We start from the raw sequence: 26,685 nt of genomic DNA, 5'->3' as shown, positions 1-26,685 counted from the left end.
TGATTCTTTCATTACATTTTAATGTCAATACTTTTGTACTTTAACTTAAGTACAATTGTGAATGCAGGACTTTTACGTGAGTATTTCTACACTGTGCAGTTGCTACTTTTGATTGAGTTAAAGACCTAAGTATTTTTTCCACCTCTGTTGAACATCTACTTAATATTCTAGGTGAGACGCTGTGATTGGCTGCGGGACAGTCTGACGTCACACGCTGCTCCAGGGTGAAAAAAAATAGTCCAAAGCGGTGCTCAGACCGTGTCTGTCTCTGCTCCCAGAAAAACGCCGAAAACTTCTGTCAGTGGCGAGTAAACCAATGAAAGAAACCGGGCGACGGATAGTTTTAAAGCTGGATTTGTGCGGCTGTGATCTTTTTTTCACTGTAGTTTTGTTTTTTAGAGACTTTTAAACTGGTTGGTTTGTACCGCGCAGTCGCCGGGATTTCCTCTCATCTCGAAGTTCCCAAGATGAACTTCGATCCAGTTGTCGGCAAACTTTCTGTGAGTAAAAACTACATTAACCTTCTGAATACTGACTTTTATCAGTAATTAAAACTTTCTTGGACCAGGAAGCGTTCATGCTATGTTTAATTATGTGCTAAGTGTGGTTAAAATGTGTGCTTAACTTCGGATAGCTTCTTGTGTTGGACGCGCTCGCGATGGGACAGCTGCATTATTGAGCTACAAATATAACGTGATGATTCTAAATGTCGCGAGGACATCAGCGGAGGTTTTATTAAATGAATTGCGGACTGTCTCATAAAGTTGAAGCTTAAACCAGACAAAGTTTGACTTCTTTTGGAAGTTGTGGTTTTAACATGGGGGCAGAAATCACTGCCGGGCCTGTGAACTTGTTGGAGAAGATGAAACAAGCCCGTTCATTGTCCCGCACGAGCTCACATACACAGGAAGCAACATTGTGTTTGTTGTTGATTAAAGTTTATTTCTGTAGACATGTACTCATCTGGAAGCTTTCTGTGCTCAATATTATACATGTGCAGTATCACTCAGCCCCCCCCTCCCCGCCTCAACATTACAGCCACCATCTGTGTTGGACATCATGTGGTCATATTATTCAGACATCCAGCATATGATGGCTCTTGTCACAGCGGATGTAGCTGGCTCTTATAGGCTCTATTAATAAGTGCACTGCAGCCATGGCAGCCTGTGTGAGTGCACTTTTGCACAAGCAAGTCTTCAGTCACAAGTGTGTGAAGAAGTGTGTGTGGAGAGGCACGGGGTTTCAGTAACATGTCTAAAGCTCTAATCAGTTTGACCCTAGAAAAGCCAAGAATTCACCTTGCCAGTTAGTCAATTAAAGCCACAGAGTTCTCTCAACAGTTTTTCCAGTCAAGTTTATTCCACTCAGACTCTCACAGAGACGTCTTTTCATTCCTCGGCTGTTGTTTTTTCCATCTGTGCAGCACCAAAGCCTGACACTACTGCGTGCTCACTGTAAGGCCTTCAAGTATAGCCAATTCATTACTTGGATTCATGCAAAAATATGTGAATTTTATGTGGGTCTCCTTCAAACACTTAGGGTTGCATTACAGTGCGAAATAGGAAATGGGAAATGAATCAGTGCTCCTAATGACAGCAAATTACGGCTCAGCTTCTTTTTGTGGTTGATAAGGGCAACCATGTTTAGTCATTAAACTGCAATGTTGTGGCATTTCATCGCAGATGCCTACTGTAGCTTTGCTCACTGTAAATGTAACATCTGCTGGTGCGCCTGGAGCTTTAATGTTTGTTTTCTGCATTTGTCTGATCTGTGTTTTAAGTCATGCAGTATTCCATTACCGAAATCAGATTTACTTCTCCGGGTGGCAAAGTCAATGTTTATCTCTTCTGTAAACCACAGTACATACTGGAGGCCTCGCCAGCAGGCCTTGTTGCTAAGGGACTATGGGGAAACTTCACCCCCTCCCCTCCACCATCCCCATTCCTCCCTCCCTAATCCCCCTCCGCCCCCCACACCCCTTGAAATTGCTCCGAGTGTACGTGCCTGGCCGTCCAGTAAACTTCCTGTCTAGAATACACAGATATGCTGATATTAGTGGCATCAATTTACTTCTGAGAATTGTCATGCCCATGCAAATGTACACTAGATTTTTATCGCTGGTTGCTTACTGTGGCGTCTGGGTGTTGGTTCACACAGGAAATATCCTTCCATGTCTCTGTGGACAACACAGACAAGGGCAGGACTGACATCTGGGACAAGTGGAGGCCAAACTGTGTCACTGGGGACTGAGCAGTGGTCAACAAATTGGCCACTCAGTAATACTGTAACTGCTGCTTTGCTTGGTGACCATGTGAACAGTTATAACTGGGCCTAGAGAGGTTACATGGACACTGAATGATGCAATGTGGTGCAACCAGCTCACTGTCAGATACCAGGTGGATGTGTGTGCCCTTTTATGTTTGCCTGCCACAGCTTCCAGTAAGGTGTTTATTCTCCAGAGTGGACATTTAGTGACTTTTTATTGCTGGCGGGTTGATTTATTCTGAAGGAGACTGTTGCTGCTGTTGATGTCGACATTGTTAATGTGAATCACTCTCCAGATATCAAAGACCTGCTGACTCATGCAGGGAGTGCCACCTGCTCAGGTGTGTCCCACTGGCATAATGCATACCAGCAGAGGCAAGTCAGAGCTCACACATGAATGGTCCAGCTTGGAGATAAGAGAGAAGAATTTCCTGTGTGTCGAACATCACCAGAGAAACACATGAACATCACCTCGCTAGCTTCAGTCTGATGTGTTTGTTTTTTTAAGACCCAAATAGCAACTTCCATGATCACAGACAAAGTGAGAACTACTTTGAGGTGCAATACTCTCAGACAGAGCTCTCACATGTGTACAGAAATCATCTGATGGCTCAAATCACAAGTTAGAGGTTCACTATTCTCTTTAAGCTCATTGTAATAAGAATAGTCACCATTTGCCGAAGGGCGTTTTTTTTTTTTTTTTTATTATTCGCTTCTTTTATCCTTTTTAAACTTTTCTGTTTTCATTCTACCTGTTATATAATATTTTAGGATGCAAGTGTTATGTTCACTGGAGAGCATAGTTTGTCATCTGTGTGTGAAGTATAAAGAGGTGTACTTTATGAATGTGTGATACATATTTGAACACATTCATGGTGCTATATTTGAAAAAGAGAAACTCCTAAAGTAGTTCGAAATCACTATTACAGACCTGTTATGATTGTATTCCCAAATGCTACTCAAGCAAATGTGTGCATTTCAGTTGAGCTGAAACAATAAATCAATTCTCTTCAAATTGGATAAGTCATAATTTTGCAAGTTAAAATGCCAGATATTCTCTGGTCGCAGCTTATCCGGTATGAAGATTTGCTGCTTTTATCTATTTTTAATTATAAACTTAGAATCTCTGGGTTTGGGGCAGTTTGTTGGAGAACAGACAGACAGACATCACCTTGGGCTGTGAGAAATTGTGATTAACATTTTTAAATGTTTTTGGACATTTAATAGTATTGAATGGTGTGTAGAATGTAGTACTTATTCTAAATGATTCTATCCATGCTGCATTTGATCAAGAGAAAACCATGAATTAGATGGAAATTACTTTAAATATGCAGGTATGCGATACAACAGTAAATGTGGGACTAGTCAGTAATCGATTAGTCAACATACAACAATGTGCTGCTTTTCTTTAGCTGTTGATTCAACCAAACAAGCAATTTGCTGCATGTTTTTCTGTGATTTTTTTCTGTGATGAGTTGCAGACCAAACAATGAGTGACGGCCATGAGTAGCTACTTTATTTTGACATCAGTATTGATTTAGCACATAGAGAATCACTTTTTTTAGCTTTGTAAAAAAAACAACATACATTTATATAAGAAATATAAAAGTAAGATAATAATTTTCTTCATTCAAATTTTTCTTTTTTTTATATGGGACACAGTGATGTAAATGCTATTTATCTGCAATAAGCCACACAACAAAAGTGATAGATCTGCTGCTTATCTTTGCAGCTGACAAGTACTCATTTCAGCCCTACACTGTAGTCAGGATATAGTAGGCATTTCTTAGTATTTCAGATACATGATGTAATTAAAAAAACCTGAGTGGTTTTAGCTTTGTGTCAGTGCTTCATCCTCTAACTTCCTGCTCTCCTGGATGAATGAGCAGATTACAACAAAAGTTTAGAGTCTTAGAACAAACTCATCCTTTGTCTAGAGAATGGACTTCTGTTTACAGAGACATAAATCCAACGTAAATTCCAACTATTGATGGTCACTTAAATCCTTGTTGACCCGCTACAGCAGCCACATATTCTACATTTTTGCTGTGATGTGTTTATAGAGAAGGCTATAAACTGCCAGCGCTTCACGGACTCTTTTTCCTTTTAACACTAAGAAGAGCTTTAATGGAGCTAATGTGATTGTCTCTAGAGCGAGGTGATGGATTCCTGCACATTCTTTAATCTATTAGTCATCCTTTCTTGCTCTTTTCATTCTCACCCTCCTGGGGTTGTCTTATGAGTCGCCGCTCAGCTGCTCTGTGAAGGGCCTAATCAGAATTTGAAATGGCTTAGTTAATAGCTCTACTGCACACAAATCTCTAAATTCAATTTGTGAATTGACGTTCAAATTCAATGTCCCTGAATAACAAACTGTATGAGTCACAGTGATGTTGTGAACATGTGTGAGATCAGCAGCCAATCCTTAGAAACCACACTGGAGACCAACTTAACCTCACAACACAAACAAAATGGAAAATGTGTCACACTGCACCTGCTTCCAACTTTTGAACCCTTCAAACTTTAAGCAGCCCTCTCTCTTTCAGTCATCAAAACAATAAGCCCATTTTAAGTGGTCAGCCTCAACGTCAACGTCAGCGTCAGTCATTTTCACCACCTTGTGGTTGCACATTGACTGCCAGGAAATTCATTAAAACTGTCGTCATCACAGATTGTTGTTGTTCTTTCTGGGTTTTTTTTTTCCTCCGATATGAGGTTGAATGTCACCTAACCTGCTTGTGACACACTGTCACAATCGTCTAATCAGTGAAGCATACCTCCTGAGGAAACTCAAGAATTTATGTCGTGGAGCTGCAGCTTCCCCGAGTTATAAATATCCAGCCTAGCGGATATGTTGTGGGTCCAATCGGGTGCTGGGCCTGCTCTGAGGCAGGCTGCTGAGGAGGGAACAGTTTGGAGCTGAACCCTGCATGAAGCCTCTGTATTGTCTCGAGCTTCCTGTGCTCCCTGAGAGGAGGGGGCCGTCGCTTTTCACACGCTCCCACACATACACTGTATGTGTGCTTGTGTATTGTATGTGTGTGTGTGTGTGTGCCGTTTTTGTGGCTCAACAATGTGGTTTTCACACTTGCCTAACTGTTACAAATTGACATGGGAGTCATTCTCTTCATTTTATATCATTCCACTTAATAATGATGAATGTTTCCAAGCTTGGCTGAACTTTGAATTTATTTACAGCGCCGTAGCAAGTGTCAGACTCCTTACTCTTGACATAAGCTGAGCTGTACATGTCTTCATCATTGAAGACAGGATGCCAGTGTAATTCATCACTCAAGGAAAAGTCGTTCACGGTCACCCCCCCCCCCCCCCCCAGGGAATGCCAAGCTTTATCTATGAAGCAGACAGCTTTCACTGTCCTGCCAAGGTCAGCCTCGAGGGATCTGAATTGTACATTACACAAATGGTTTCAGAAAACACAGGACAGTGTTGTTAACATAAGATAAGGTTAAAAAAAACAATGCCAAACTAAAATTGAACATTAGTGAAACATCGCTATTTCATTAATGATATTATAGAAGACATCCTTTGCACAGTTTTCATGTTCTGTTTGGTATTTTGATGTTAACCTTATCTCGAATTTCACTTTCTCTGTTGAGTTCCTTTGGGGCAAAGAGCCATTTGAATACAACGTGACAGTATAAATAATGTCTTAATAATTTAATTAGAAAACTGGGCAGTTATGAGTAAGGAATGGTGATTAAAACAACAACAAAATTGCTGCATCAAATCAAGCAGAAAGCAGATATTTAACTTTAATCCTTTTGAAACCACATTAGTTTTCTTGTGCTGCGTTCAGATGCCTGTCACATGCATGTAAGCCTTTGAAACTTAAGCAAATTGGTTTGATTTCCCACAAATTGCAAGAAATTGGGGGAAGGTGATAAGAAAGTAACCTGAAAATTAGTTTCAAAAAGGAGAAAGGGGAAATTATCAGAACTTAATTATACAAAAAAAGGGAAAATGTCAGGAAAACAACATTGATAATGATTATAATATTAATAATCATAATTAATAAATGTTTAATATTTGTATTGTTTTGTGTGTTTTTTTTTGTAGTTAAATTTCAGGCAATTTTCTTGTAACTTGAAACCTTTTCCTGGTAATTTCCTATTTTTGTTTTGCTTTCTTTTCTTTTTTTCCTTTTTAAACTAATTTCTTGCTAATTTCTGTGTCATTTCTTCTTACTTTACTTAATGCCTTCTACCCATTTTTTGACAGAAATGAGGTGAAACTGCCCTTTTTCTTTTTTTCCTGTCTTAAACTAATTTTCAGGTAAATTTCTTCTTCTTCTTTCTTCTTTCTTATTTTTCCTCTCATTTTTGGGTAATTTTTTGTTGCTCATTGCCCTCTCTCATGTTTTTGAAAGCAACCAAGCCAATGTGCTCAAGTTTCAAAGGGTTAATAGAGAAAAGTAATTGTTGAATGGTTGCAATCATTTTTCCAGCAAATGTTCTACACATTCTCCAGTTCCACCCTCTTAAGTGAGTGCAGCTTTACTTTGATAGAAATTAGACTTATCGTGTAACACATCCACCATTTGTGCTTTTTAACAGAAAGGACAGGGTGATCACGCAGGATATGATGGCACAGTGTTCAAACTCTGACATCGGTTGTTCTTAACAGTGCAGCTGTCATGTAGATCATGTCACCTCCTCTGTTATGAGATGCAGTGGATGTTTCTCTTTCCTGTGGTTGAGGGAGGCCATGGTGTTTTATAAAGACTGAGCTGTGGTAAGCTCAGAGGAAGACACATGTCTTGAAATGAAGTAAACGTTTCATATTTAAGCCATGTATGATGCATTACAAACTAACAGCTGTGGCAGAAACATTATTGTTCCACCCTCCAGCCCGACACGTGCTTAAGTCCTTCAATATAATCAGTGGTGATATGGAAATAAAGAAATCATAGTTGATAATCAGTCAGTTTACTTGGTTGCTGACCCTTCAGCTGTTTGCACTCTATTATCTGATGAAGCAATTAACTTATTTTCAGTTTAGGTTTTCCTAAATATCTGGATTGAATGGGCTGAATAAACTACACATTTTAATTGTTTTTTTTAATGGACTGCATGAGTAAATAAGAAAAAAAATCCTTTTTAATCCTGTGTGAGTAAACCTAAAATTGTATTTCTAATCTAACATTATCAGCGAGTAACATGCACAGTGATTTTAAGTCTAAGCTTCTCAAGAGCTCTTTTCCTCTCTCTCATGTCTGATGTCTGTATGGATGTACAAGCTTGTAAACTTCACAAATGTCCTGCAATTGATTAAAGAAAGGAATTGGCTAATAAGAAAAGCATGATATAGAGAGTCAGGTCTCATTCGACATACAGGAGTATAATGAGCTACAGCATGTTGTCCCTTATCAGATGGCTATGATTGAAATCATCTGTCCAATATGAAATAAACCCCCTCTCTCCTTGCTTTATTTCAGTGTGTATGTTGTATATTGTGTGTTGTGTGTTGTGTGTGTGTGTGTGTGTGTAAGAGTTCATTGCATTTCTGTCCATTTTTTTTTTCCACTGTAATTCCCTCAGGGATATAGAGTGATCATAGCCCTCTAAATGGCCCATTGATAACCCAGGTCAGCTGAAAGGATGTCCTGTCATTTACTCACAAATGCATTCTCAGTGTACATGGCATGTGTGGAGTTTGTGCCAAGGCAATTTGGAAGAACCCAGGGTGTTCAGGGGAAGTGGAGGGGAGCTACTGTTGTCAGATAAACAGAGGCACCCTCATTATTTTATTGTAACTTTTATTGGTTTAATTACATCCACACAAGCACAGTACTAACTCGCCATACATACAGACTGAAAGCATGACAATAGGATACTGTTGGACCAAATAATCTGCAGCCAAGCCCACTCATTGTACAGAGCATAGAGAGGACTGTGAAGTGGACTCAACCACTTCAGCTGGAGGTTGGAGAGTTTCCAAGGATTGTGGGTTTGGAGGGCTTTCGACACTGAGGTTATGGTCACCCCAGTCTTCCTCCTCGCTTGTTTCTAGAGGTAAAGCGAAGCCACATAGCGGTTGCCTGTAGTGTTTTTGTATACGGTACATTTATGCCAGTGTAGTTTAGCAGACTTAGGGCATTAGTGTGGACACATGTTGATGGCGTTTTCCTTGTCTGCAAGCAAGCTGTGTTCGAGAAATACTACACAGTGGGATTCCCTCAGACTTGCGCAACTGGGTTTATTACAAAATGAAATGGCTGGACAGAGATTGTTTTTGATTCTCACATTAGCACACAGAGAAGGGATGATGACTCTTGACATCGTATAAAAACAATCCCTTCTTAAAGCATTCTCAGTGTCAGTAGTACATTATGCTTTTTTTCCTTTGTCTCTCTAGAGCTGAAACAATCTGTTTATTAACTGATTGGTTGCTCAACAAAAAATGAATCGTCAGCTATTCCGATTGTCTATCAGATTTGGACATCTAAATATCTGCTGTAGGAGCCTAATGTGAGGATTTGCTGCTTTTCTCTGTTTCATATCATAAGCCCCTTTTGCACAGAGATCCAGCTACAGAGCAGCAACAAAGACTTTTCATGACAGCGTCTTTGCTTTTTTTTATACAGAACCAAACAATGCAGCAAAATGTTGCCCCAGTGTGAGATCAGATAGCATGCTGGCAGTCTGATATCAAAGTGTGACATACAGTATATGCAACTGGCTGCTCTTTCTAAACTATAATAACTGCATAACATGGCAGTAACAATTTTGTCCTGTCCCTGTTCTATGGTGGTTGCTCTCATCCTCGGAGAGTAAGGAGCTCCTGGACTTCCTTGTCTCGCCTATTTGCAGACAGTGTCAGCTGCTGTTCTTTGTCTTTGAGTTAGCTGCTAACTGTTGCTTGCTTGTTAAAATCTCGTGGTGGTAGGCTGCACACATAACACGTCGTCAAAACGTTTTTCCAAAGGCGTCAATTTGGCATGGTTACTACATCCGCTGCTGGCTTAAAGCGGGCCATCCACTCTGCAATTCTTCTTCTCATACAGAACAGTGAGTTGGAATAACAGTACGACATTCCCACCTTGAACATGCAGCATAATAGCAATAACTCTCTGATCTTAACAGCTGCTGTTTTTCATCTCTCTTGAGCTGAAACAGTTATACCCCTTTTCCACCAAAATGTGTATGCAGGTTTTTTGTTGGTTTTTTTTTTCTAAAAAAGGAAATGCTGTCAAAATTACGCCTTAAAGGGATGGTTTGGGATTTTTTAAGTGGGGCTGTATTAGATACTTAGTGTATAGTCAGTGTAGTACACACAGTAACTGGCGGCCAGCGCAGTCCTGGTTTGAAGAATCTGATGGGGCTCTTACCACACAGGGGCTGATATCAAAACATATTTTAGCCACTTTTAAAAAAGGCCTACACAGAACAACCAATATCAGTCTAAGTGGATGATACATTTATAGTATTTTCACCACTTAACCTCACTGTCAAACAGCCTTTTCCTTTGGCACTACTTATTTCATTCGCTGCTGGTCAGAAACTGCTGTTAGCAGCTGTTATGTGATCCAACTGAAATGAAACTTCACATTGAAAACATTCTCAATACAGCGTTCACTTAGACTGATATTGTATTTTTTAGGTAGACATTTTTATACTGGCTAAAATACATTTTGATTCCAACCCCTCTATACAACATGGTAATGCTGAGCTGTGGGGTACATGCTCCGTCTGTTTCTGCAAACTGGAAGCGCACAGACCACCAGCTACTGTATGCAATATACTGAATATACATAAGTATCTCATTCAGCCCCTCTTCAGAAACCCCACACTTTCCCTTTAAGACTCCTTTTTCCATTCCCAGCAGACTAGAGCCATGTTAAAGGCTTTGCAGCAGTCAAAGCAGCATGGAGGCCAGTGAAAATGTTATGATGGTTACTGTCTTACTCAGTTTCTCCTCCATACTCGGTGCAGACTAATTTGGAACCAAGCATGCTGCATGGACAGAGACGGACGGTATTTTGTGGTAGACTGTCATTGCATCAGGCTGATTGAGAGGCTAAAATTAGTACATTCACCTGGATGCTGCATGTGCACTGCCAATTGGAGCCGATTTGACAAGGTTATGAATGTGGATTGTAACCTTTTCCATTATATACAAAAGCCGGATGTTAGCAGGTGTTAGTGGGTTTTTTGTGGAATGGAAAAGGTGCTTTAACTTATTGATTAGCTGCTTAAACGAAAATTAATCCTCAATTGACTGATACTTAATTGAATCCAAAAAGCCAAATACTACCTGGTTGCAGGATTTGCTGCTTTTTACTGTTTTATATGATTGCAAACTGAATATCTTTGGGGTAATGGAGTATTGGTTGGAGAGAGGAGTGACTTGTAGGTCTTACCTCTGGAAGAAGGCTCTGGAAAATTGGTACATGTCACTTTTCTTTGTAGACCAAACAATTCAGCGATAAATGAATCACTAGATTAATAGACTATGAAAATAAATGATAGTTGCAGCCCTACTTCTCTTATAAAATGCAATTGAATCTTCTGTGTAGCAAACCTTCAACTGCTGAGCATAACAGTTTAGAAACTGAGGGTGGCTGCACCTGGGAGTCCCAGGCCCTGGAATGAACAAAGACTGGAAATGATGTCACCTCTATGCTGTCTACTTCACTGTCCAAGAGACACCTGAGTTTAAACTTTAGATTGGCCACAGTGATTTATTAGCTTCATACGGCTGGATAAATACATTTTTGGACTTTCAGCGCAATTTCACATTCTTGCTTGTGCTTTGTAGAAGTGTAGGATTACCTTCAGCACAGCTCATTCTTTCCCAGTTGTCTTTTTTCCCATCTTTTCTTTCCACTGTGTTGTCGTGCACATGTGCTTATACGCAGATTTTTCTCTCTTGCCTTTTCACACGGCCTTCTACTTTCCCCCAAGTCCATGTCTCTCTACATCCCCCCGCCCTGCAGTCATACACATGGTGTATTCAAGTCTAAAGACTAACCCTGTGTCATGCAAGCTGTTAGCCCCCCTCCCTCTCTCTCTCATTTTATCTCCCTCCCCTTTCCTTCTCTCTTCTGCCCCCCCCTCCTCCCAGAATGTTTGGATAGATCTAAATGGTGTGATTGTGACTGCTCTGCCGGCCGTCTGCCCCTCCACGTCTGCCTCTCAGCGTCTTTGGAAAGTCTGACGTGAGCAGAGGGAGAGGAAGAAGGGAAAAGGCAGAGAGAGAGAGAGAGGGGAAAGTTCTTTTGAACAACAAGGCATGGCGGCCCTCCAGAGAGCCAAGTCTAGCGTCAGGAGTCAGTCTCAGCTCCAGCCTGTCCCTCTTTTTCTACCTCTGTTTATCTATTCTCAGTCTTTATTCCTCTCATTCTCCCACACTGTCTTTTTTAGACAACCTATTCCCTGCTGGACATCCCATCTTCACCTCGCTGTCTACAGTTTCTCACTTTGAATCGACCCTCCTCCTCTTCTTTCTCCCTCTCAACCCGGCCCTCTCCACCCTAACCTGTTCCTTTCTCTCCCAGTCTAGCAGAGGTGGAGGTGGACTTGAGGGGGGGGGCTGGTTGCGCACAGGAGAGACAAAACCTCCAAATCTAGGCCTCTCATTTACCCAGGAGGTGTCGCGTTGCGTTTGAGGCGCTTCATGGCAGTGTCACATGTCGTGGCATTCAAAGAGCCGGGGTTTAAGAATGTGGGTCATTTGAAGTAGAGGCACTAAAGTGTGTTGTTTGCCAATGAATGGGGCCTTCTCACATTGACATGGTGAAAAGCGTGTGAATAAACACCAGCGCCTGGGGGCCACACTAAAGTGTTCGGCTGTATTCTTCTCAGTACCCCACCTATACAAGCCTGTTATTATCTAACACATGAATAGATTTCTGGAATCACATTTGATATGGGGCACGGTGCTGTGTTAGCCGAGATACCTTATCAAAACCTTTTCTGTTACACCCACAGTAGAGGAAACAGAGTCCCTGCTTTTAAAACCTCTTCCTACAAGAAAACCAGATTACGGAGAATTAAGTTTGGTTGCCTGTTGCGCAGCGGGTAGTTATTGTATAGCGCTGTACTCTACACACACAGGGTTGTTTTGCCTCTAGATCTGACCAGCTGGATGGCTCCCTTAATTGCTTTCCCACGGCAGATGTTCAGATCAGATGGTTCAGATTAAGTCGTAGATTGCTCACACAAGGTTTCCTATGAAGATAGACTCTCCTATTTACTGTTCGTGTAATGCATTTAAGTGGGTGAGTCGATACACAAAAGTAGTGCATAACTTCAATCTTTTTTTTCCCTTTTCTATCTCCCTTACTTTGATGATTCAGGTTTTTGTGGCAACGCTCCTCATCGGGCTGGTTTGTCACGCAGCAGAACCTCCAGCATCTCAGTGGTCCAGCGACGAATACAAAAACCTCACCCTGCGACGACACAGAACATGTGTCGAAAACAAGCAGTACCTCCACCAGGGACTCTGCTGCCTCAACTGCCAGGCTGGTAAGGAAAATCACATTAAGTAAAATATACAGTAGCGATTATAGCTCCTGCTACATTCAAACTTTTAAGGAATGTTCAGTCCAATCCAAAACTCCCTCTCTGATCCACAAATTATATTTTTTCCCGATTCATCATTGTCGTCTAATATCACAAGAACTCAGTCAAAGCTAGAGACAAGATTTTAGAATAGCATTTTGGGTGAAAAAAAAAAAAAAACTTGAGTCAAATGTCAAACCCATAACCTGAACCGTGTCCCAATGAATGTGTCCAAATGAGTTTTGCAAATTTTCTCTGCCTGGTCTGGAAAGAATGCATGATGGCCAGAAACAGGAGACAAACTGCTCCAGCTCAGCAAATCAAAGTACAGCACAGTGTGAAGGGAAATGAGCAAAAAAGACTTAATAGAGGTTATTTTTACGTCCCAAGTAGCTAAAAGTACAAACTGTATTTATTAATTATGCAAAGAATTTGGTAAGACTTTTTTTTTCTTTTAGCTCCGAACATTTTTAGCCAAGATGCAATTACAGCATGTGGTTGCTAGTTGATTGAATTATTTTGTTCCCCCTTCTGAATTCTGAAACATAATTTCATTTGAACAACTCTGGTTTTGGTTAAGTCGCTTTCATTTTAACTTCATCAAGTCATAGATTATCTCCAAAACACATGCTTCTCCATCAAAGGAAATGACAAGTAGAAGTCTAAGTAATTTATACCTTAAAGGAATACTTTATCCACAAACTGAACATTTGTAAAGCAATTAGTCATGCTGTGTTACCTTGAATTTGTGAAGAAAACTTTGTTTTTCTCACATGCCTCCATGGAAAACTGCAAGCATATTAATCGACTGGGTACTCTGTTAAACTACAGCAAAACTTTACATCAATTTACAAGCTCTACCTTAACTTGTGAAGTATAATCATCTCATTTGTGTATCGTATGCTTAGAACTTCCCAAACACATGCATTTTCGCTCAAACCTTACTATTTATAACTGAACGAAGTCAAACTCATCTATGCTCTTTTAAAAGCCAAACTCCAATGCTAAGGTTTCTTAGCAAAAATGCAAGTTTGGGAAGCACTCAGCGTAAGACTGAAAAAATGAGACTTGGATTATACTGCAAGAGGTGTGTGAGAGTTTTATTTTTTAATATAGTTTGGCTGTTGGTAAACATGGTCCGCAATCATTTCATAATTCAATATGTTTGAAAGCATGCGAGAAAAAGGTGAATTCAAGGTAGCATGCATGGCATGACTAACTGGTTGATTTCATTTGATTTCAATTCAAGTATTCCTCTAAGGTGACTTTCATCCTGCTGTTAATGTCAGTTTGACTGAGGAGACCTTCAGACCTTCTCGGTTCAGCAATAATTTTTGCAAATAACTCGATTTGTTATATCTGAAATATCCATTGACATTGACCACAGAAATGAGGCTTTTACAAAATCTGCAGTGTGCAAACAGACGGAGACAAAAGGTTAAAGTTAGTGAAAAACAGAGCGTCACTGCTTGGTTGTGGCCTGCAGAAAAATATTTTAGTCTCTTGGGTTTTATGTATTTCCCATTATTTTGATTCTGTTTTCTTGCTTTCTTGCCAGTTGGTCAGTTGTTACCACATACTTAAAAACCTCTGTGACCACTTAACGGTATGAAATGTTAGCTGTTTGCTTCTTTTTGTCAGCATAAGATTTCATATTATCACTCAGATACTTGCTTTGCCTGAATGCACATTGAAGATCAGTTTTACCCACACTCCACTTGAGCTTAAACAAACTGTATTACCGCTGAAACAACCACAATACAAACACTCTGTTTACTGAATACTCGGTGAGTTCAGCCAAATATGCCTTTGCCCTCAGTTTGCATTTTTCCCATTCTTTACTGTGTCCTGGGCTGCAACTAATGGGCATTTGGCCTCCCAGGGACTGAATAAAAACAATCAGGGGTAATAAAAAATACATGTCGGGACAGTTGGAGGACTGAAGGTAGACCTTGCTTAGAAAAATATAACTGCGATTAAAGTTTAACATTTATTCCTGATCAAGTGGTCAGCGTCAAATTGCAAGATGTAAAAAGTGCCGTGTCACTCACAGCAAGAAGATGAACCACGACAGTGGCATCTGAAAGCAGTGTAGCTGTCGGGCAGTCATGATGGCCTACCAGCAAAACGTACAAGACATACTGCAGAGAAGATGGGGGACAGGAGATGTCCCTCACTCTCTGTCTCTCTGAAGTGGTGCTATTCATGGCGTGTGTGAACGGAGTATAAATTCTGAGCATGTCAATCGAACAGTGGAAAAAGTCAAATCACTGTGTAGTTCAGTGAATCGGTTCTTGTCCTCCCTCTAGTCCCCATGAAATACGCACATTAACCACCAGGAAACCTGTCATCTCGTTTAAAGCATTGAATCACGCACAAGTCAAGAAAAACTTCAAGTCCCACCCTTTGCACTTTTATTGAATCAAACTGCCCTTCTCCTCTTCGCCGATAACCCATTCGTTTACAGTCCAGAAGCACATAACACACTGTGACCCCTGTGGAATGTCCTGTCCCAGCATCCTATGTCAACAGGAAATACATGACATTAAAGAAGATTTAATTGCCTGTATTCTGTGTATGTTTATGGTGTGTGTTGTTGATTGTTTTGCAGGAACCTTTGTGAAGAACGGCTGTGAAAGAGACCAAGATTTTGGGACCTGTCTTCCCTGTGAGCATGGACAGACCTACACAGAGCACTCCAACGGGATGAACCGCTGTTTGCCCTGTACACACTGCCGATCAGGTAACCAGATTGTCTGCACCCCCAAGTGTGTTTTATAATATCATCATTTTTCTTGAGTCAGTGGGAAGAATCAATGATATGTATTGCCAGGTTGTTAGTTTTTTTTTTTTTTGTTACAACATATTAAATGTGTTGTTTTTGCCCATTTAGCTTATTATTTAGCATTTAGTATTTACTAAGGGTAGATTTACAATGAGGTCCTTTTGGTGACACGTTTTCGCAACTTTTTTTTTTAGTTTTTATTTTTGAACAATTTTCAACTAACAAAGTTACAACGTGTAAATACAACAGACAGAATACCAAAAAAGGGAAACAAACAAACCAAAAGAAATAGACCTTTTCCCAACGACTTAACCCTTTTAATGCAACATTTATTATCAGAATTGCTTAGTTGTCAGTGAAACAATTTTTTTTATTCAATTTTTTTAATTTTTAACCCAAAAATTTCCAGCAAAAAAAAAAAACAGAATCAAAAGTTCTCAAAGCCAAAGATACTGTCAAGTCCTCATTTAGAGGCATTTTTGTACCAAAAAAGACTCTTAAATTAATCTATCATTAAAAAGGTTGTCAATTATGACAACAAATGTCCTGCAATTTATCAATTAATTAGTTGACTAATTGTTAAATAAAGGTGACTGTAAAAAAAAAAAAAAAAAGCATTTTAAAGTAACCACTGCCCTATAATTATGTTTATTGACAACCACAGTAAGTATGTCACATCAGGTTGAACCAGGAAATTGCCTTTTTTTTAAAATCTGAACTCTAAAAATAAATCCCAGGTGTTTTTTAAAGGGTTAAAAAAAGAAAAATTAAATAACACATAACTGACTTGCCCTTTAACTCCAAAGCTGAGTCTCCAGTGTGTCAAAGATATATTGTTTGGGAAAGTGAATACCTTTTTGTCTGTGCCCACGCCTTTCAGATCCACTCATGAAAATGTGATCTTATGATGTTACACAGAGTAGCAGGGCGTGTCTTTGTTGTTTTGTTTCGTGGGCTGAATGTGAGCATGTTACCTGTCTCAAGAGATTTGCTTGTGTGTCTGACCCTACCTGGCTGAACTGGGTGTGGCCGTGTCTCATTGTCTCCCACACTGGGTGTCTTTGTGTCCAATGAAAGGCTGGGGCTACAGAAAAGAGACTACAGTTACATGGGATGTGTTTTGTGCTCATTCAGTGCTGTTTAAAGACACAACTTTGTGTGCTTTGCTCTAGTTTTAATTTATTTACAAGCATGTAATAATTAATATGGACCACCGCAGAGAAAATGTGAATCAAATATTAAAAGTCGCCTTGCTATGGACTAGTTGCACTTGAAATGAACTGCGCTGCTGTCTGCACTCAAAAACCTCCTGGTGGGAAATATCTCAAATTGACAAGGTTACAGTTGGTTGGATAAATCAATTATGATGCCACGCAGAGCTTTTCTTTCTCCAACTTAAAGCCAGGGTTTTACGTGTCTCTCTAAAGCTAAGGCTTATAATGAGTAATGTGGAGCATATTTCACTTGTGAGAGCAATCTTTGTTTTCATTCAGAACATGGTATTAATTATTTAACAATCCACTATTTAAAAATTCACATTTCCATGTGTTTTTATATTATAAAACAGGTAAAGGTGCCATGTAAATACTGTGAAATTATCAAAGTGCTCAAGCTACACAGAAATGCACAAGGTCCATATTCAGAAACATTGCCTTTTAACGAGCCGTCAGTTTCTGTGAAACTGTGATGTCACAAATACACTATATGAAGGAGACACCAGTAGAGCAGATGAGGAAGACCCGTAGAAAGCTGACCCATCAGAGCAGGCTGGGCTCTTTTGATTAGTGGGGATTAAAGACACGGGCGCTAAAAATCTGTTTAAGACAGAGGATGAAGAGGTACATTCAGGCTGACAGTATGAGAAAAAAGTGTTTTTTTTGTTCTACATGTTCTACAAGAAACCCCAAATATAAGTTGAGCATGAAAATGAGCATAATATAGGACCTTTGAGGAACTTTTCAGATGAGGCAAGTGCCTAAATTATTTGGAATAGTTAATAGTACAAGGAAAAAGGCTATTCATAATCAGATTGGGCTAAACAGACGCTGATTTTGTGCCCCAACCTCAGCACACAGACTTGTACAAAGCACCTGCCAATTCAACAAGAACAACATAATCAAGAAATAATGGTTTATTCCTCAAAACCCCAGCTTTTTGATTAGTAGCTAATTACTGACTTGTTGCCAGTTTTCCTGTTCTGAGTGTTTCTGTTACTATAATGGTGGTTTTTGTTCTGACTCAGATCCTGTATGAAGCTTTGTTACTCTCTTTTTTTACACTGAGCATAACTGTGTAATAAAACTGAAAATCATTATTTGTCACCACACTGAGCTGCAGTACAACTTGCTCTGTACAACAGGCTCTACACAGGATCTGTGTCCAACATGACACACGATCTTCATAAAATGTGTTTCTGTAGCACAGCTTGAAGGAAGCAGAAAACTATGTGTTGTCAACACTGTGTAAAACAGCTCAAAACACAACTTGATTTCAGCTTGATTAAATGGCAAACAAATGTGATAAAAAATGAGGAAGATTAAGTCACTGAACAATGTAACCAGCATGCTCAAAGTCCAACAAAGTCAGCTTTGTGTAACAACTATTTAACTCTTTGTAGCCTTCCTTAGAATTTTATTTTACAAGGAGCATTTTTTAAAAATCAAAAGCATCATTGTGGAAAAACTCAAAAAATTCAAACCATGAACTTTTTCAACATTTTTTATGACATACTTTCACTGTTAATCAGATGTTTTCTTCAAATACGTGTGTGTTTTCCAACCGCTGAGAGATGATTTGCTGTGAAGCTCAGCGTTAACAGCCAGTAAATAAATGAGATTGTCCCAGAGTTTCTACACCCCTGCCTCCAAGAGGAAATTGTTTTCTATTGGAAAATTGTCATTAAACTTTGATTGTTATATATCATGAAGATTATAACAATCAAACCCATTGTCCCTGTGACTTGGCAGAAGAAGCAGTTCGGAACTGCTCTGGTAAACTCAGTAGTGGTCTCTGTGAGTGTGTTTGTGTACACAGCGAGTGCAGACACTAGCCTGCTCAAAAACAAAAATACTGACAAGAGGCAGGGACAAGGAGGAGTTCCTTATAATGTATATGTGCCAAAAGCAAACACTGGGAGACAGTTACATAAATAGCCTGTTTGCTTTGCTACTTTTAAAAATATAAAAAGATGTGAGCTGAATATATTTTTTCCAAAGTAAAAAAACAAATGTGCTGATGCAAAGATTTGCAAATGCAAAAAAAATAGATAAAGCACACTTTTAAACACAACACGAGTGTGCTTGGTGACAAGCCCCTGGTTTGTGTGTGTGTTTGTCTCCATACAATCCGAGTTGTTGCTGTGAGTCATCAAGTCATACCTTATATAGTCTTGCATAAGTCACAGCTGCGACATCTCCAGGCCACATTTAGGTCATTGTGATGATTACTCTAATAACAGGGCAGACACAAAGAATTCAAAAGTAGATTTAGAGAAGACTAACTCTGGAGTCTTTACACTCATTTTACTTCAAGTCTTCCAGCTGTTTTAGTGCAATAAACTCCATTTAATACTCGCTGTCACATGTCAGAATCAGAATCACCTATATTGTTCAAGTATGTGTACGTACACATTCAAGGAATTTGACTAGTTTCCATTGTTCTGAATGTACATGCACAGAAGCATATACAGTGTGTGTGTGTGTGTGTATATATAGATGTGTAAATATATAGTGTAAAGCGTGCTGTAATAAATGTATGGACAGAATTTTCCCCAATAAAAATCACACTTTTTCTCAGCTCATCAACACTCACCCTTTCAATTTCCTGATGAAGGTGACAAAGTGTTTTTGCGAGCAGATGACTGATTGTTGACTTTGTGTCCCGGGCAAAGTTCTTATTCTCACCTGTGGAAAAGTTGACTAATGTGTGTCGTCATTTAGGTGGTTCGGGTCGTAAAGTTGTGCTAGTAGTGAATATCTGAAAAACTACTTTGCAGAGTTCTTCAGAGTTCTAAAAATAAACTTCATAACTTGCTACAAAATGAACACGATGCCTGAATGAAGCTGTAGGAAAATTAGTGTGGAAGATTATTAAGATAGAAGAATGTGCTCACATTTTGCAACCAAACCAACACTGTACTTTTTCCTTAATTGGCAGCATGGACTTCAAATTTCAGTCAAAGGTCACCCTTTGGAGGTGGACCGCTGTTTTGTTATTAATTTTGATTTGTATCTAAAAGGCCAGGACTACTGTCTTTATGGGTCTCAATTTATTAAATGATCCATGCCAGATTTTCCATCCCTTGTTATCCTGTTAGGGTTTTATCAAAGAGAGCGAGACATCATCATCAGTTATCTAACTTTTTTAAAAAATTACTACATAATTGCTGACAACCCATAAATTAGCCGCGGCGTCCACCATGTTCTCTCTCATTAAACGCATGTCAATGGTTACAGGTTTATTATGAGTCTACTTATATAACTGTGTTTATGCTTCACAAAGTTTTATGTTATTTAATGAACATCAGAGTGGATTGGTCACGTGTTCAAAGTCCTTGTAAAAAGAAATTAAAAGCGTCTGAAGCTTGTGATCTGTGACATGTTTCCCAGCGAAACTAAAGATTTTAGCGGTGTATGTTTACAAGAGGAATTTCATCAAATCCTTTACATTTGATTGGACCACAAAAAAGTGGGCAGGGTCAGAATTCAGCATACGGAGTTACAGCGTAGTCCGCTGCCGAGCTGATGGTGTTCTCCATACACCCATCCCTTGCCGTTTTATCGGGAGGAAGACGAGGTGAGATGAATTAATCGGACCTTCGCTACAGTGTTTTGGAAATGAAAACAAAGGTTTGCTAACAGATATCCAAACGCACTTGGGGTCGATCAATATTGTTTATTCGAGGCCGATACTGATTATTAGTCGTTAATAAGACTGATAACCAATATTTGGAACCAATGTGCTTTTACAATAGAAATGAAAAAAATTTGGAATATAACAAACTCCAACACTTTGTTTAAATGCCTTAAGCAAGTGTTTATTTGATAAAGCAAGTTCCCAACAACTTTTTTTAATAAAGTCAAGTGAAAATTTAAATAAAACATGAAGAAAAAAAGAAAAAGCTCCCTGAGGTTTTACAAAGTAAAAGTCCCTCCCATGCTGACACATGCAGCAATTATTAAAGTAAAATACTGATACAGATATCGGCCAAATAATCGACCCCTAAAACGCGTGTTTTACTATCACTCTATATTGCTCCGTTAGCTAGCTTACAACCCACAGATGGTGAAGTGCAGTTTTATATGACCAGTGTGACTAGCTAGCAAAGTCTCATTTGATTGGATGAACTTTTGTAAACACTCCTGAATGCAGGATGAGTCATCAGACATTTGAAACTGTTTACCAGGTTTTACAGAAAGTGCACAGACAGGCATTTGGATGTAAAAAGGCTCTGCTACTGATTTTTTTGCAATATAGATTTGGTATTTGGTAACAAGAGATAAATGATCAGTTAACACAGGGACATAGGATTAAAACTGTAAAAATGTATTTTTCATTTCATAGGGACTTTAGTGTTCATCTTTCCTACAACTTTATTACCCACAGATGAGATTGAAACTGCAGCCTGCACGACGACTACAGACACCAGGTGTCAGTGCAGACCAGGTACCTTCTGCGTCCCCGATCAGGCCTGCGAAGTCTGCAAGCGTTGTGCCAAGTAAGTGTCATGTACTTTTTTCCTGTAATAGTATTCAGTTCTACTCTTGAACCGCATCAATATTGCCCAATATGAATATAATTCCCAGGATAATTAACTCTTTATGACCCAGTGTATTGTTGAGTTTCCATCTTTAACAACTAATTCATTTAATTTATCTTACTTGTCATTATCTTTACTATTACTTGACAATATTCTCCAAAATTACAGGTGTAAATCAGGGGAGGAGGAGGTGAAGAAGTGCACCCCCTTTTCTAACACAGAGTGTCGAAAACGGGATCCGTCCCCGACTGAAACCTTCCAAGCCGTCCCTACTCCCACCCCTAACTCCCCAGCAGACATTGGTAACTTCACTTCACTGTTGCATGCAAAGCGTTCTGTTTAATATTGTTATTTCAAACTGAATTTTACATATTGACTGATGTATTTCTGATTTTTCCAGTTGGTCCTATATGCATTTTCCTGGCCGTCCTCGTTATCGTCATTCTTATTGCACTGGCCGTGTGGTGGTTTGTAATCAAGCAGCGTTCATGTGAAATACCATGTGAGTTGACATTGTGTACTGTACTGTTGTAATGCTGTTATTTCTCAGTAATTATGTATTTTTAACACTGTTTGCCTGTTCTTAAACAGGTTCAAAGAGCCACTGTGATTCCAGTGAAATTGTGAAGATTCCTATTGTAAGTTATTGTGTGTGATTCCTCACGTTGTGTACATTTTAGAGGCTTTTTTTATTTGTAATTCTATTGTGTTAGCAGTCACAATTAATGTAGATAATTTGTGATACATTATTTCACCGTTTCCCATCCACTTTCCCTCTGGTCAGGACGAGAGTGGGGCCACAGCAGAGGAGAGACAAAATAATCAGAACGCCGGTCTAGAAGGGGAAGAGCCCCGCCCGGAGTCACGGCCCCTCCTGCAGGAGACACAATCTGGGATGACCAAGGCCTCCTCTCCCCTCGAAGATGAAGACAGAGGACTTGGAGACAGTTTGCCCAATACCACGAGTTCGTCTCAAACGAGCCTGTCAGCCCTGCCCACGGCGGCTTCCTCTGGTAACACCCCACACCAGAGCCCCACCGCCATCAGACTGCCCCCTGCAGACATGGTGAGGACGAATAAAGTTAAAAAAGCATCAGAGCAAAACTCCAACTCATGTTTTAATTCTGATATTTAATTTTCAAATTTGAATCACCTGTGCCACCATTTTTTATATTTGTATTCTATGTTGTAGGATGATCCTCTGCAACATCGATTGGTTCCACTACAAGGTAAGATTCCTGCAGTGGGGGGGGGGGTAACCTCAACGGGCCATTTTTTACGTGATAGGGGCTAAAAAGCAGCGGTACACAGAAAGCAGAGCTTTGTTTGCAGTTAATGTCATTCCTCGGGAAGTCAACTAAACAGGAACTCCTCAAGATCTCACATTATCTGCTTGATAGATTAATAATCTCATGACAGTCAGGCCGTATCTGAGCCTTCGGGGGGAACATGCCTTCTTTTTTTCCTGTTTGCTGTTCTGATGCTAAATTAAACATTGCTTAACAGATTTGTTTGATCCTCTACTACATTTTCATGTATGAATCCCCTGAAGGAAATGTACATAAACGTCCTGATTGTTTCTGTATAGGAACAATGTACATATTGTGTTCTAGCAATAATTTCTGAGTGAGTTTTTTGAACGCATCTAAGTTTGTTGGAAGGAGGTGTCAAGAATCTATTATAGGTGCATTGTAAGAGCGCACAAAAAGCTGATATTTTTTATTTGGTGCGCACAAGTTAATTATCTTGTGAGAACCGGTTAGTATCTTAAGGGAACAATTCATCATCTTTTGTCCAAAAGTTATCTTCTTGGAACAAGTTATGTGAAAAGTAATTATTTTAAGGGAACAAGTTATTATTTTTAGTGAAAAAAGTTATGTTGTGCACTAAAGTTATTATCTTTTGAGAACAAGTTATTGTCTTGTGTGCAAAACTTAATACACTGTAAAATCTGACAAGTAGATTTTAAATTAGGAAACCGATTGCCTTAAAAAAGGTAAGCAAATATAACTATTATTATACATTCATGTATACTTTATATTTATAGAAAGTTAACAAGGCCATTTCACATTTTTAAAAAGCAAAAACTTCACAACACTAAGTAAATACAGCAAAATGTTTAGTAAACTTAACAGTTGCATATAATGTGAACATAGCTTAAGAGTAATAGTTTTAATTTACTTTTTCAAGACAGCGGGTGTCCTGGATTTTTCAAAGTAAGATCAACTTGTCAGATTTTACAGTGTATCTTGAAGGAACAAGTTCAATTTCTTTCACAAAATTTTGAAAAAACCTTTTTGAACATTAGGGGTTCAATACAAACAGGTGAAATGACTAGATATTTAATCCAGAGTGCCTGTGTTAGCTAACATTGTGCCATTTTGTTTCTGAAAATCTACATTTTATTTCTATCTCTACTTTTTCAGGATCAGAAAAATCACTAATGAAGAGCTTTGATTTGTTCGATGAGTACCTGGATGTGCGGATCCATAACAAGTTCTTCAGACTGATTGGAGTCAGCGATAACCACATTCGGATTGCGGAGAACGGTCCCCCCAGCGACAAAGTGTATGAACTGCTGAAGAACTGGATGCAGAGGCAGGGACTAAAAGCCGACATCAACGACCTGTTGGACGCTTTGCTAAGTATGGACCAGCGGCGCTCAGCTGAGAGCATCGCCTCTGCAGCGCTGCAGAGATGCTACTACACGCACGCAGACACGCCCTGAAAGCTGAAGTCACGGGGTCTGCAAATGAAGTAAACACAAAGTACTTACTGCAAGAAAAACTAAAAGCACACAGACACTGTCGGTGGACATTGTGTCTCACGAACAGGCTTACCTCTTTGTGGCTGACCAGCCATGTTTTTAAAAGCCAGTAGTTTTAAAAAGAAAAACACAAAAAGGGGAAGGCCGAGCTGTATTTATACGAGCTCTGAAGACGTTGACTACTTGCCAAATGCGGAGTCGTAATAATGAAAATGAAGAACAGAGTTTTGTGGTCAAATTAAACAACTTTGACACCAAAGACAATCATGAAAATGTCTTCCAAAAGAGAGCAGATGACCACAAAAGTGTTGGCTTCCACAGGCAGAAACGGCTGCGCGTTTTCGTCTAATGAAGCAACGTGTCCAAATACTGAAAGCTTACAAGTCTTCGTGCGTGTCACTCATCTGGTCCTCTGCCCAGATCATGCTACACTACCTGGAGACAAGGATATACACTGGTTTGTAGGAGTGGCATTAGCTATGTCACTAAAACTGTGCCTCTCTGATGCACTGACCTCTGGCACATGTAGGATTTTAAAAAATGACAGTCATGCTATATTTGTTGTTTTGTAGATTTAGGCTTCTTTGAAACCATTAGGTAACACTTCATGAACATTTTCCTGATTAATAGTAGGAAAATATTTGTTGTGAGGGTCAGTGTGCAGCCTTACTAATCATAATTTTACCTCTTCATTTCCATTTGATCTAAATTGATTTAGCCATCACGATTTCGTTATGTTCATAGAGCGTAGTGATTAAAAAATGTGGTTGATTTTGTACAATCAAGTAGGCTTTGGATAATATGAAAACTTCATATCACGATTAATCTTAGCAAAGTAACTGCGATTCAAGATGCAAACTAATTATGCTTAACACTCTTAAAATGGCATGAACTATACTGGAATCACTTTAGATTTTGTTAAGAAACTGATATTTGCCTCAAAAATACGACATGCATCTTAAAAAGCCAGATTTTTAAATATTTCAAATGACTTTCAATATGAAATATGCCAATACATTTTTGAGATCTTTAGCAGTTTTTGAGATTGGTGCATTTGTGGCTTGTTTTTGCAGAATCTCCTTCATTGTTGGACTATGGAAATGTAATCATTGTGAAGTTTGTTTTTTTTCGCGATCTGTGATAAAATCATGTATCGTCCCGTCCCTACAATCAAATCACGTTTGAGATATATTTTTAGCCTTTGTCATCCACTCTTTTATATGTTTAGTGGTAACACACACTATATTATAGAAGAAATTTCACAAGCTGTTTCGGAACAACTGTTAAGAGTTTAGTTTCCATAATGTTTCCATGTAGCTTGGGGAACATCAAAGGTCATTTTTATTTATTGACATATTTATTGTTATGAATAATAATTAACTTTCATTATTTATACCATTGCCAAAAAAGCGACCCTGGAAAAACAAGCAGGCACTTCTTTTTGTGTCGTATTTTCGCTTCAGGGCAAAAAATGACTGACATCACACATTTTCAAGGTATGGTTGAAGCTTGTAGTGTTGAGTTAAACTCCGTTCCTGCTTGCTGCACAGTGTAGCACTCTGGTCCACACAGTCGATGTGTCAATGTTTCGTGTGCCATTTTTTTCCACAAGAGACCACAGTCAGCAGAGTGTGGAAGCTTTCAGGCTGCAGAATGCAGAAAATGTCACCTCATATTGGAGTTGAGGTGACACCAATGTTAGAAAATGAGGACTAAGCTGTTGAGTCCATCCCTTATAGTAAACCGAATAAATAAATAGTCCTTCTGTGCATGTCAGCTGCGACATGGGATGCAGATCTGGATTGTTTTGTCTCGGTTTAGACTCAGACTAGATGAAGGAAACCTTTTCTGGATTTAAAAAGAAGCTCAGATTTATTTCCCTCATTGTGCCACATGTACATAATAATGTCCATACAAGCCTCACAAAGTGTTCCTGTCTGTATATATGCAGCTCTATTAACAAATCAAAAATGAATATAGTGAGGTTTGAAGTTATAAAGAACAACAGACACACAGCTCAGAGTAGCTGGCTGTTGACGTTGTGACATTTGAAACTCGATTTTGCCCATTTTTCTGCAGTCTCTTATGTATAAAGGAAAGAGTTACAGAGTTATATATTATTGCTGAAGAGTGATGCTACAGTGCTGGCACTGCCATCTATTGACAGACAATGAAAATACAGCCGGCATCAATTTCTAGGGATCCCATACACCCCTTCTTTTTCACTTTACATTCTCCTTTTAACTTCTTTTTAAAGCATTTCTCAACTCTCAGACTTCCTCTTGGCCTTTGCTGAAGTAGCATGGCCGCGATGAGGCTTCAATGCATGCTTTGTTCACTCTGCGGCACTTCATGTGAGTTTTAAAAAAAATAATTTCTGTTTTTTTTTTTTTTTTTACTATTACATATTTCATTGCAAGTCCTAAGCTGTTCAGTTAACTTCCTTTTACTTGTGTATTATTCTGTTCCACGTTGCCGTTAAGCCATTTCCCCCTTAGTTATTGTTTGCTTGTCATGGATTTCAGATATAAATTATGCAAATATGAGCTGTTTTTATGTCAATTTCAAATAAATGTTTTGTACAGAT

The 26,685-nt window shown here is 39.2% G+C and overlaps 1 protein-coding gene across 1 annotated transcript; it reads left to right on the top strand.

Annotated features, from left to right (window-relative positions):
* Window positions 1-243: 243 nt before the first annotated feature.
* tnfrsfa (tumor necrosis factor receptor superfamily, member a) lies at window positions 244-26,685 on the top strand. Its single transcript, XM_042509163.1, has 10 exons — window positions 244-500; window positions 12,584-12,752; window positions 15,400-15,531; window positions 21,178-21,289; window positions 21,500-21,633; window positions 21,732-21,833; window positions 21,923-21,969; window positions 22,116-22,397; window positions 22,524-22,560; window positions 23,758-26,685. The coding sequence occupies exons 1-10, from the start codon at window positions 468-470 to the stop codon at window positions 24,057-24,059; spliced, it is 1,350 nt and encodes a 449-aa protein (XP_042365097.1). The 5' UTR covers window positions 244-467; the 3' UTR covers window positions 24,060-26,685.

This window comes from Plectropomus leopardus, chromosome 20 (assembly GCF_008729295.1).
Source record: "Plectropomus leopardus isolate mb chromosome 20, YSFRI_Pleo_2.0, whole genome shotgun sequence".
In the NCBI taxonomy this organism is placed as follows: domain Eukaryota; kingdom Metazoa; phylum Chordata; class Actinopteri; order Perciformes; family Serranidae; genus Plectropomus; species Plectropomus leopardus.
Note: the sequence above shows the minus strand (reverse complement) of the source record. Positions and strands in the feature narration are given on the sequence as shown.